This window comes from Anthonomus grandis, chromosome 22 (genome assembly GCF_022605725.1).
Source record: "Anthonomus grandis grandis chromosome 22, icAntGran1.3, whole genome shotgun sequence".
Classification (NCBI taxonomy): Eukaryota; Metazoa; Arthropoda; class Insecta; order Coleoptera; family Curculionidae; genus Anthonomus; species Anthonomus grandis.
The window spans coordinates 22,005,034-22,018,637 of NC_065567.1; the positions used below are offsets into that span (position 1 = coordinate 22,005,034).

General features: G+C 28.6%; 1 protein-coding gene across 1 annotated transcript in view; it reads left to right on the top strand.

Annotated features, from left to right (window-relative positions):
- Positions 1 to 13,604, top strand: part of LOC126748627 (apolipophorins) — a 159,640-nt gene that overhangs the window by 95,388 nt on the left and 50,648 nt on the right. The window contains exons 33-35 of the mRNA XM_050457977.1: positions 5,184 to 5,333; positions 5,973 to 6,144; positions 11,663 to 11,878. Of these exons, the coding sequence (XP_050313934.1) occupies positions 5,184 to 5,333; positions 5,973 to 6,144; positions 11,663 to 11,878 (538 nt within the window). The remainder of the gene's footprint in view (positions 1 to 5,183; positions 5,334 to 5,972; positions 6,145 to 11,662; positions 11,879 to 13,604) is intronic.

The window sequence follows — 13,604 nt, forward strand, 5'->3', positions numbered from 1 at the left end:
AAAATTAAACGTTCTGCTCTCCGTCGAAGAAAATCCAAACAATGCAACTTCACAAATTTCAGTTGATAATAATAATATAGCCGGAACGTCAGTAAGACGCATCTTAAAAGCAATTGAATACCACCCTTATAAAATTAGACTAATACACGAATTAAATGAGGACGATCCTGATCGAAGAAACAATTTTGCGAGCAAATGATGAACATTTGCAATAATAACCGTCAGTTTGTGTTTCGAGTTTTGTTTTCGGATGAAGTAACTTTTTGTTTAAACGGTGTCGTAAATCGGCAAAATTGTCGGTACTGGTCAGTGTCAAACCCACACCGGGCAACTGAGGCTCATACACAGTACCGTAAATCTATTTATGTTTGGGCTGGTATCGTGGAAAGTAAAGTAATAGAGCCATACTTTTTCGAAGAAAACTTAACAGGACAATGCTATTTGAATTTTACCTTATCCCTGCTTTGGCTCCCTTATACCCAGACGAACAAGACCCTGCTGTCCTGACAGATAATTTGTGGTTTCAGCAAGACGGCGCACCGCCACATTTCTTTCGAGATGTTCGTAATTACTTGGATACTGTGATCCCAGGAAGATGGATAGGATGAAGAGGGCCAATAGAGTGGCCGGCCAAGTCACCAGACCTAATTCCCTGCGAGAATTTTCTGTGGGGATGCCTGAAAAGTAAAGTTTATACTGAGGAGCCAAACAACGTAAAAGATTTCAAAAATAGAATTAGCTATGAAATTAGACGTATATCACCCGAAATAATTGATAGTTTTTTATATGAGTTTGTAAACCGTCTTGCTTTCTGCCAAGAAGTAAGTGGGGATCAGTTTAAACACTTGATACAATAATAAGAGTTTTCACAGTTTATAAAATTTGTAAATAGACGTACTTACTTGCTTTCTTGTTGGTTAAATGTAAATATTTCTGAAACAGTTGAGTTTTGAGATAAGGTGTGTTATACGAAACTTGCTTGGAATTTTGCCTATATTTCATAAATGCAATAAAAAATATAGCATTTCATTTAAAAAAATAACCTATGACGTCATATCTTCTTTTTTGTTCCACCCTGTATACATTATGTAAAATAATGCGCAACTTAAAATAAAAATCGACGGGTCCGAGCGTTTTCTCAAAAAATCATGTCTCTAATTTTTATCGAATTTATGCGGAACTTTAGGCGGTCACTGTATATTTTGCATAAACGTGGCCATTGTAGATTAAAATTAGTGTGATATGTACAATAAATGATGGGTTTTTTATTTATAAAGTTGAAAAAAAAAGTTCTTAGATAAAGACTTTAATATCCTTTAAAAGATAAATTAGACATCTTCAACGTTAATCTATTGCCTTATTTCTCCGAGTATATTTGCTTTTAATGGACTATTTACTGTAAAAACTAATTCCTTTAAATTTCGTTACATGTATAATCATTAGTCGATTAGATGATTTGATTTTTTCCTATTCAGAATGCAAGTAAATAAAGAATTTTTACGTTATTTTTAAACGTTTTAATTTAAACGAATTAATATAAATTATCTACGAAGGTGTCAAGATTGAGTTCATTAAATCCTCTCATCATTCTGGTGATTGGAAAAAAGAAAACAAATAAAATATTTACATCAATTATTGATATTGCCATTAAATGTAAGTACATTTTTTAAAATGCCCGGGCCATAATAAATTCCATTGGTTATTTTATAAAACGCGAGTAGATCCGAACGAGTCATCCTTATTTTAAGAGCATTTTTAAATGTTAAGCTTCAAACTATTATTTACTGACCACAAAAAAACACTTGCACATTAACATCAGCTTGTAAAAGTTACGCATCAATTGCGGATTTTATCATTTTATACAATTCTAGGTCATCTGCAAATAATAAAAATTCCGAGTGACGAATAACACAACAAAAATCATTAATTAATAAAATAGGTCCTAAGGTACACCATAAAGGACATAAATTTATTCAGAAAATCTGTTATTTATACGCACCAATTTAATACGATTGGACAAAAATCCATCAATCCACTTTAAAAGACCCAACCCAACCCAGACCCATTGCACGCAACTTCTGAATGAGATGTCAATTGCGTACTATGTCAAATGCCTTCAAAAAGTCGGTATAAATACTGCCCACCTGACTGTAGTTTTTAAAGGCGTCCAACAAGTACCGCTGATATGTGAACAAATTAGTTACGGTACAGAAAAACCACGTTGCTTATCTATGCATGAAGACTTCTTGCCCAAAAAGTTATCAATAATTTTAGAAATATCAGATTGAATGCTTACACCCCTTGGAAATATCATTTCTATTCACACTTTTATATAATCGAGTCAAGAAACTTGTTTTCAAGAAGTCGGGAAAATATCCAATAAGAGAGACAAAATAGCTAATGTAGGGTAATGATCATTACGGATCATACACAATTTTAAATGAGACTGATGATATTTAGTTTTAAGGCCATCAATGCCTTTAAAAACATCACTTGGATAGGAGTTTGATCTTTATAAGTTGGTTATATGTTTTCAAAAGTGATTTGAATTTTGTGATACATCGTGATTAAATTTAGCAATATTAAAATTTATACCAATTATCACTTGCACCTACTTTGATGATGTGGAAAATACTATGTAATCGCTTTTAAGTTTAATATTTTTTTATGTGCTGTTTTTTCTCTATATTGAATTTTTGCAATTGATGACTAAGCCAACATCGAAATTGAGGTGATTTATAAATCTTAACTGGAAAAAACATTTCAAGATTAAAGTAGAGAACACCGAACAAATAGCTGACACACTTATTAATATCAATTGCATTAAACTCTAGTTCCCAAGCAATAGTGGCAAAAAAGTTATTCATAGAAAAGTATTCTTGGTTTTTAAACCAAGATACGGAGTTGTTTAAAAGACCCCTTTTTTGTTAAAACATTGCGATGCAATAGCTGAATTATAAAGAAAAACTTTGAGGTCTACCTAGACGAAATGTTTTGAAATTAGGAAATTTCCTATGTCAGAAATATCATGTAATTTCAATATTATTTAATTTAAAATATAGACAATCTTCACAACTGACGAACTTATCCAATTTCTTATGCGACAAGCTGAAATTGCAGTGACATCACAGTACATAAAACGCAACGAATATCGCTCCGAAATGGCCAAGAATTTCACTGAATTAAACGGACGCCTATCTTGTGTATTGTGACGTCATCGAGCCACCGCGATATATCGATGTTTATAACTTTCTTATTTTTAAAGATAATTTAGAAAATCAAAAATACATATTTTTAGAATTAGACATGGTTTCTGCAAACGGTTGGGAAATTTTGGAACTTAAGATACTACAGACCAAAATATGTGGACTGACCCAAACATACCTCAGTCCAAAAGTTCATAATAACATCATTAATCGGAGGGTCAATTCAAAGTTAGAATTTTATTTTCTATTTTCCCTTATTGCTTAAGGAGCGTGACAGATTTTGGCATAAAACTTAGTTTTCTAGTATGAGAAACAAGGCTCTGTTACTTTCTATGGTCAAACTTCTAGAAGACGCCACTTACACCACTATTTTAGTAAACAACTTATCACAAATTTTTTGTGCTACCCTGTATACAACTAACCAAAAAATCTGATTTTCTCATATTTCGACAACAAAAAAGATCCACTTGTTAAAGCTCACTACAGCCGACAGGTAAGAAACTGGCTGGACAATAATTTTACAGGCAGATGGACACTAAACTGGCCTGCACGATCGCCCGACCTTAATCCTCTGGATTATTATCTTTGGGGTAATATGTGCAATATTATTTATGCCACCGAAATTGATACTCCAGAAGAGCTTCAGAGGCGAATTCTCGCAGCTGCAGGCCAAATAAGAGAAAACCGATTTGAAATTCTTCGATCGACCCAAAACGTTCAAAAAAGATCTAGGTTATGCATTCAGGAAAACGGAAACTTGTTTGAACATTTGCCTCAAATAAATTAGTATTTTTATCTGTTTGCAATTTTATTTGTCAATTTACTTTTGAAGCGTGCTATTGAGTTTTAATAAATAAAAATTGTTAATAATAATACTATGCAGCGTTATTTTTAAATGCGTTTTTCTCGAAAATGGTAATTCCTAGCGTTATTGATCAAGAGGTACTTTTTTACGTAAAAAACTTTAAATTTTTAAACTTTAAAGAAAAAAAAACAAAAAACTTTGCAATTAATTTTTTTTTAAGTATTTTTTTAGGCTCACCCCCTAAATGATACGCACCTGACTAAATAATGAAAATTATGAAATTACAAGTAAATTCAGCATATCAAAATTGGGAGAATACCAAAATTTAAAATTTTTATATTTACCCGTTTCGAAAATAAGTGGAAAAAACCATCTTCAGGAATCCTCCATCATCAACATCCCTTTAAAAGGGGCGTAGCTCTCTTGGGGGGCGTTTGCCGATATATGTTTATAGGAAAAAGTGAGGTTATTTTTGACCAAAGAATACAGGGTTCGCGTTTCGTCCACTAATTATGGGACACCGTGTATTCACTTTATATATGCTATACATACGAGAATTGTTATTTAATTCTTATAATTCCAATCCATCCAAACTTGGAGATGATTTAAAGACCAATTATTATTTCACTCTAAATAATACTGAGGTGCGACAATTTTTTATTTATTTTTTTACAAAATACCTAAAAAATCCAGGACAGTGCATTATATTTTGTGCGACACTCAAAAAACATTACAACTGCATATAAAAGATTTTTTATTACAATCTAGCATCAAATTTAATATCGTACCGACAAATACATTTTCTAATTTTATTTAAAAGTAATTTTCAGTCTGGGTTACGTTATATTCTCGATTGTAGTTTTATTCCGTTACGTTTCGCCCGACAGAGCTCTTCTACTTGACTCATGTTCTTAAGAGATTAGACTTGATTAAATGTGATAAAATTTCGAATTACTGGATAAACCGCGCCTTTTACGAAAGAGAGGATTTAATCCCAAATATTTTCCGGGTATACTATTTTGTTCTATAAACTGATTTACATATTTACTTTATATTCATAGAAGTCGGTCTAGATACACGCGCTATCCTATGTATCACCTCAATTATGCCAATGTAATATCAAAGATCAAAGTTGGATTTTTCGCACCGTGTGTTTATAAGTTTCTTTTCAGATGTAAAACGTTTTACCCCGAAGATGTATTGTTGGCTTATGGAACGATTGACTATGCGGAATTGGCCAACATGTTTGGCACTCTCAATATGTCCTTGCCACATAAATCACTCAATTTTTCTGGGCTACATTTTAAAGCTGAAACTAATCGGTAAGTAGCTAATTTTAGATATGCTCACTGCAGATTATTATTAATAAATTATTCAAATGAAAGCTTATAATAAACAATGCATTGAACCTGAAAAATATATTTGAATGATAGCGTTCCTCTTATAATTTATCTATGGAGAATCGGTGAATAATTGTTGTTCTCTCTTCAACTTAAAGTTTTGCTTAGGCATTTCTGTTGCCAGACATGTATAGCAGCTGGAAAAAAATAAAACCACTTTTTAATTTTTTGCTCATTTTAATTGGCCAATAAATAGCTAATTAGTTTTCACTCAAAAGGTTAGTTTTAAGGTCTAATCAAAGGCAATTGAGCGAATTGTTTGCAGATTACTCAAAAATACCATTACGCTTATAATTTCACTCACTTTAAATAGGAAGTTAATTGAGTTCTCGCTAGCAACTTGCTCAATTTTCGATTAAGTTAGTTCCTTTCAATGAGCTATAACCACGTAATTATACGAATAATTTAAGGCAGTTTCGCTCACCGAAGTTAAAACAAAGTTTATTTTGTTCTTTGCTCGTGATTTTATAAACATACCGTTTACATATATAAACATATATACGTATAAACATACGTTTATTGAGAAGTAAGGGTTAAAACTGTTTATTTTATTTATTTTAGGGATGTGCACAATCGTTACTTGCAAGTATTTTGGGCTAACGATACTGCTCTGTTGGACAGCAAATGCAAAATAAATACAGATTCTGTGTCTTCAAAGCATTATGCAGGAGATTTGGTAGTGGAAGTACCCCTTACTACAAGGCATGTTGGCGTAATTGATTACGAATATCAGGTAGTTATTTATGATAAAAGTAATAATAAAATAATTTATGTACAAAGTGATTCTTTTGCAACTGCGTCGGAGACTGTAGGGAAACTATGAACAGGAAAATATTGACAGCATGGCAGGATCAATTAAGATATTTTATTTTTTTCTGTATGGAGGTTTTTAATACTAAATTTTCTTTTGATTCTTTATAGAAGTGTGTTTGCATATTATTTAATAAATAGTAACAAAGGACGGTCAAAAAATGGTCAAAAGTAATCGTCTTTTTAAATAGAAACTGCAGGATTGTATAGTTTTTAAGATTGAAAAAAGGTAAATTTGTATAATGTTCTTTATCTCGATAATTTGTATTTTTATTTTTTTTGAAAGTGGTAGACAATGATAATGTAGAAACAGGTAGTCGAACTGACATTGTCTTTGTTTTTATAGAACACGACGTTTTGATAATTTGTAGTTTTCAAAATATCTAACAATGGAAAAAAATATTATTTTATACAAACCTGAGCCTTAATGACGAATTAAATAAGAATCTTAAATAAATGTAAAAATAAATGTAAAACTCGAGAAGACGTACGATTAACATATTTTTTCAGATCTCTTCTACAAACCACATTTTAAATATTTAACGCATATTTGCATTAATAAAAATATCATGAAAACATCTTTTTGGGCCTATCTTTAATTCTCCTGCTAAAAAATCCTTTATAGTGTTTTTTGTATGGCGTCTTTTTGTTAGATATAAAAGACATCAAAAAGTAAGATTTAAAAGTAATTTCCATTCGTTTTCCTTTTCTTCAGATAGCCAATTTTAAATCTGATATGGCTTGATTGATTGCTCATATATGTTTTTTTTGTTGGGAAAACACATAGGGAAAGATATCAACAGAATTTATATTATAATATATATTTACCACGTCATAGAATTAGGTCAAGTTATATGACTTTTAAATTAAAACCAAATAAACAATAGTTTTGAGACTTTTGTAAGAACAGTTTGTATAAAGGCATAATGATTTATTGATTGATTAATGAATAATAGCCTGTCCATGATGCTTGAAAACACTAGTTCGAGATTCTCCGCATAACGCACATTTTTTCCAGAAATTAATATCTCGAATAATAATCTTATTTCATAATAAAATAGCATATACTCCTTAATATGAATCTGCCTTAACAATATAAAATTTTTAATAATAAAGTCTGAAAATATAATCAGCCAGCTCATGCAGAGATATCCCTGCATGCGATATGTCAGAGAGGTTCATTTTGAGAATAGGATATTACTACTGATATTAATATTTTTCATGATTCAATATTTTTAATATTGCTTTTCAGAATATTTTAGTAAAAGATTTTGACTGGTATTTGCAAATATTAATTTTTATTAAAAATTATCCTCTGCTATTTTTTTCCTAGTCAAGCAAATATAAAACAACATTATGGATAAGATATAAGGTTAGGGTTATAAGATTAGGGTTATAGTGTTATATATTTATTAGTTAACTAGAATTCATAAACTATTTATATAATCTTCATTTCATTAATGATTTTTTATTTCTAGCAGAGCAAGTTAAAAAATACATTTAATGGCAGTTTTCTTAAGATATTATAAATCTTTAAATTCCTGAATTTCAAAATTAATTTCTTACATAATAAAAGTAACTGCAATTAATTAATATTTAAAAAGTAGAATATTCTTGTTGTGATATATTTTATTTTTGATCGCTAGAATTTTATAAAAATTGTTAAATTAAAAAAAAATAAATTTAGTAATATTTATGCAACGCAAGTGGAAAACGACATTTTCCTAAGATTTCCAAGATTTTTTCAAAATACTTTAATTCACTTCTAATGAAATTGAAAAATTAAATTATTAATTAATTTAATTAAAATTTAACAGGTAGACATAATTAAAATAAAATTCGTAAATGAATTTATTGATTAATTTAAATTAGTTTAAATATTTATAAATCAATAAAGAGTAATAATTAACTTTTTTCTTCACCAGAATTCTTTAGTAAAAGATATCCAGGGCTATTTGGAAAATTTAATTTCCACTAATAATTATGACCGATTTAATGAATGCAAAATCCAGAGAAATTTCGTACTCAACATAGACGTAGGCTTTCTGTTTCTATCCAAATATCATTAAAGATTTGGGGCTATTAGCATTTTAAATTTATAAGATATCCATTTGATTAAAGTGAGTTAAAAATTAACTGAAATGTTTTATTTGTCACTTATATGATACATAATTAATTAATTAAGACTAGTTTAAATAATTTAAATTTTTGCCTGCCAGAATTCTTTAGTAAAGATTATCCAAGGCCATTTACAAAATGTAATTTTCAATAATACTAATAATAATACCTGATTTAATGAATGCATAATAATAATAATTAAACTTCATTTAATGAAATGCAGTTTTCAGTTAAATTTTGAACTCTGCATGGGTAAAATAATATATGATTATAAACATTTCAAATTTTTAAAATATCCACTTTATTTAAATGAGTTTATTTATTTTATAGTAAATTTATTTATTTATTGTAATAAAATTAAATAATTTTACTAATATAAAATGTGTTAATTAATTTATTAATTGTTTGAGTTTATTTTAGATAATTAAAATTCAACAAGTAAATAAGAATTATCTAGTAAGAGTTATCCAAGGCCATTTATAAAATCTAATTTAGAAATTTAAGAAAATCTAAAAACCTAGAAAAAATGCGAGAAAGACTTGAAAGAAAAACAAACAAAAAATTAGTTAAATACCTAGAATAAAAAGAAAAAATACTTAAACTACCTAAAAAACTATTTTACATCCCTGGAAAATTAAAATAAAAGCTCTAATGCCTATAAAAAATTAATTTTGGTAGAAATGTGCGTGGAATTACGACTATTTTAATGAATGAATTAGTAATAAAACCACATATAATTAAGTTCAGTTTTCCAGGAAAATTCAAAATCAAGTATTTAAGTTATTCCTGGGAAATAATTTAAACATTTACATTCACCAGCATTTTGAATTCTTGGATATTCATTTAATTTAAATCAGTTAAAAATTAACTCTAAAGTTTAATTTTACACTCATTTAAATTAAAATTAAATGAATAATTTAAAATAAAATTCGTAGTTTTATGATTAATTAATTTAAATTAGTTTAAACAATTAAACTTCAACAAGTAGTCATAATTTAAATTTTTGCTCCTGGAATTATTCACTACAATTATCCAGGACCATTAGCAAAATATGATTTTTAGTAATAATTATGACAGATTTAACGAGTCCACAATAATAGAACCAAATTTAATGAAATGTTATTTTCCAGAACTTCCAACATGGGCATAGGTTTTCCAGAGAATAAATTTGTAATAAGTCTAAATAATTAAAATTTAAAAAGTACTCATAACTAAATTTTTTTTTGCTTACCAGAATTCTTTAGTAAAAGTTATCTAGTATTATTTGAAAAATCTAATTTTCAGTAATAATTATCACCAATTTAATGAATACATAATAATAAAACCACATTTTATCCATACCAGGTTTTCCAGGGAACATGTTTCTATCCAAATATCATTAAAAATATAGGGCTGTTAGCATTTTAAACTCTTAGAATTTCCATTTAATTTAAATGACTTGAAGACTAACTTAAAGTGGATTTTTTCACCTAATTAAAATAAAATTTAATAATTTAATTAAAATTCAAATCAAATTTGTAAACAAATTGAAATTAGTTTAAATAATTTAAATTTTTGCTTGCCAGAAATCTTTGCTAAAAGAAGTGGAGAAAGCTTGAAAAACAATCAAAAAATGAGTTTTCCAGGGAAATTCTAAATCAAACATCGATGTATCTTTTTCAGGGAATATGTCAAAATATCATCAAAGATATAGGCTTATAGGTATTTTAAATTATCGATTCGATTTAAATAATTAAAAATTAACTAAAAAGTTTAATTTATTACTTATTTCAAATAAAATTAAATAATTTAATTAAAATTAAAAGAAAATTTATAAACCAATTAATTAATTAATTATAATTAGTGTAAATAATTTAAATTTTTGCCTACCATAATTTTTCAGTAAAATTTTTTCAGGTCCATTTAGAAAGTCTAATTTGCACTAATAATTATCATCGATTAAGTGACTACATAATAAAAAAAACTACATTTAATGAAATGCAGTTTTTCGTCCATATATCATCGAAGATATAGAGCTATAGGCATTTTAAATTCTTACTAACTAAAAAGTTTAATTTTTAGTTAATTAAAATTCGTAAATTAAATAATTAATTCAAATTAAATAGAAACATATTATCCATTTTTTCCATTTTTTTACGCCTGACGAAACACATGCAGCTATTAATTATATGCTATAGATTTGTTTTCGTCAATTTTGTATGTTTATTTCTGGGCCAAAAATGGATGATATTATTGTATTTAACAAACGTGTTATACTAGAATACTACAAAAAAAAATTATTAAATTATCTGTAATCTGTAAATTAAAAAATTATACAGATAATAGGAGCGTTGATACATAAATGTAAACAAGAGAGTGGCATCAACCACTGAAGAGCACTTCAATAAATTTAGATCCTATATTCAATTTAAATAAAAAAATTTAAACCAAAATCTATCTATATCTGAAGTAGTTTTTATAAAATATAAATTAAATATACATAATAGGATCTTTAGCCATAATAAAATACAAGAAAAAGCAATCATGAAAACAGAACTAGCTAATATAAAAACAAGGTATACAAAATAAAAGTATGTATAGTAAATTAAAATACATCATATATGCAAAACACATACAATTTAATATTATTTGGATAAAGTTTGCGGAATTTCTGAGGAATGATCCAGGCTTCTTGGCTTAACAGGTGCAGAAAATGTGTGGAAATGTATGGAGAACACTTTGAATATTTGGTTTAAAGTATTAGTAAATTGTTTATTTATGGTAATGATGTTGAACTTCTGGCTGTATCAAAAACACGTTTTAAAGGATCCTTGCATTGATGTTATTTTTAACACGAAAACGGCGCGTCGGAGTGCAAAATTCAAAGACTCTTTTTTATTAACAATGATTAAAAAAATTTTTTTTTTCAAAAAAACAGTGGTACCGTACCTTTTTTGCCAAAGAACAGAACCCTCATGTGCTGCAAGTCCATTCCTGGAGGAGTCAAATCAACTGCAATTACTTAAAAAGTGGCCTCATTACCTATGATTTAAAAAATCCAAAAATTTTAATAAAAATCACTAAAAGCGTTTTTAATACATTGAATAAAATTCGATTATTTTGTAAACGACGCACATTCGACCATGTATATATTCTAGCATTTTTGACTCGTTGAACGGGGTCACCCTGTAGAATTATAAACATTTTAAAGTTTTAAAATTTCCAAGCTTGTTTACAAAAATATATCCTTTGCTATTGGCAAAAAAAACCTAATTTCCATTAATAATTATTAATTCCGAGCAAAGCAAATCGGAAACGAGATTTAATGAAATGCAATTTTCCAGAAAAACTCCGATCTCAGCATGGGCAAAGCGACTGTAATCTACAACGGCGGCAATGTTCTCGATGCCAAATATAATTGCCTGTCCAAATCAGAGGCGGACGCAGCTACGGACACGATCCATGTGGAACTATTAAATAAAATTATCCCCATCGGAGCCGACTATGTGCATCGCCAGGAAAACGGTTCGCCTAGGGACGCTTACATCGTTCCAGCTCTGGTGGGTGCATCAAATAAATCAGCTTCTCCCATAAAATCCTTTGTAATCTATTGCTCGCCTTGCATTACCACTTCCCGATTCCTCAGTCATTCCAGAACCTCTCGCTGCTGCTGTATTAAACCTTTTCCCGTTATCCCGTATTTCCAATACATCAAAGATTGTCTTTTTTTTTTATATTTTTTAAATTTACTGCGACAACCTATTTTATATGCCATATGCATTGGCGTTCTCGCACTTGTTTAATATTACGTCACCTTTTATTGCAAGTCAACATAAAAAACTACTTAACTCAAAAGTAAAGAAAATCATATTGGGCAAACATAGAATATAGAATATAAAAAAGTTTTGTAGGGGATGCATTTCGGCAAGTGTTCTTACCATCAGTATACTAAAATAAATTACAAACAGTTCAAAAAATATTAACGAACTTTTTTTTTTGTGACAGATAATTTCAAAAAATACAGATTAAAATTAAGAAATAAAAGAACAGATTTTTTTCAACTATAATTCGTATGAAATTTGGACATGCTTGTAGGTAGCATATCTCAATAAAATTAAACTATTACCTACTCATTTGTGCACAAATTGTAATGTTACCTGTGACCTAAATCACATATTTTTTTGAATGTAAAAAATATACTCAAGAAATCGAGATGCCAGTAGATGTAAAGTTGTCAGTCCGTTTAATATTGTGCATTTATTGGCACTAGAAAATGTAAAAGTATTTAATTATCTAATTACCTTCCTTGGAAAAGTATTTAATTAAATTTTTAATTAGAATAATTATCCTAGTTACAAGTCTCATTCCCTTATGTTTCCGTGGTCAATATCCCTTGTATTGTATTAAGTCGCCCTCAGCCCCCAGCGGCGCGTGTGTCTCACTGTCTTAAATGCTTTAAGATAGGATAATATAGCTAAGAACCGTCCTATAAATTAGATATATCTAGATATTAAAAATAAGACAACATTAAAAAAATAAATAATTAAATAATTTAAAGAGCAATATAATATATTAATTAAATAAAAAATAAATAAATACAAGATTGCAGATTGAAGCAATAACATAATTTGCATAAAGGATAAAGAATATTGTTGAATCAATGATCAGAGTAGTTAGAAATATGCGATATGTTAATAATGGCAAATTAAATAAAATATAAAAATTATAACTGCCACATGCCACCAAAAAAAAATATCCTTTTTTTAGAAATGAAATGCAAAGTTTCTGGATTTAAAAGATGCGAGTTCGCACTATCTACGAATGAATTATTAATCGTCTCGAGTTCAGCTAAATGGCTAGAAGTTAAATTACGAGGTTTTGAGTGAAGTATTCCAGTTTGTTTAGAGTTATCATTCTTTATCTTGGTCAATACCTATTGTAACTTGGTTCCGAAGTTTGCGATAATTGGTACAGTTTAATTTACTGATTTTACCTTTTCGAAATTTAAAAAAAAAACATATTTTTAAAGTATAAGATGCCTAATAATGCCTGTGATCCAAGTTTTATTATTTTCAATGTATGGTGCATGTCTATCAAAAAGACTCAGATTACTAAATCATCATGAAAGTCGGCTATATGCCAATAAAAAAGGGGACGACTTAGAAATCAAGGTGGAACATAACAAAATGTTCTGACCCGTACAGAGTCGGATCAACATTACTTCTTACTAAGAATTTTTTATCGGAATAAATAATAAGGTCCAAAAGAGATGCATTTACTGACATT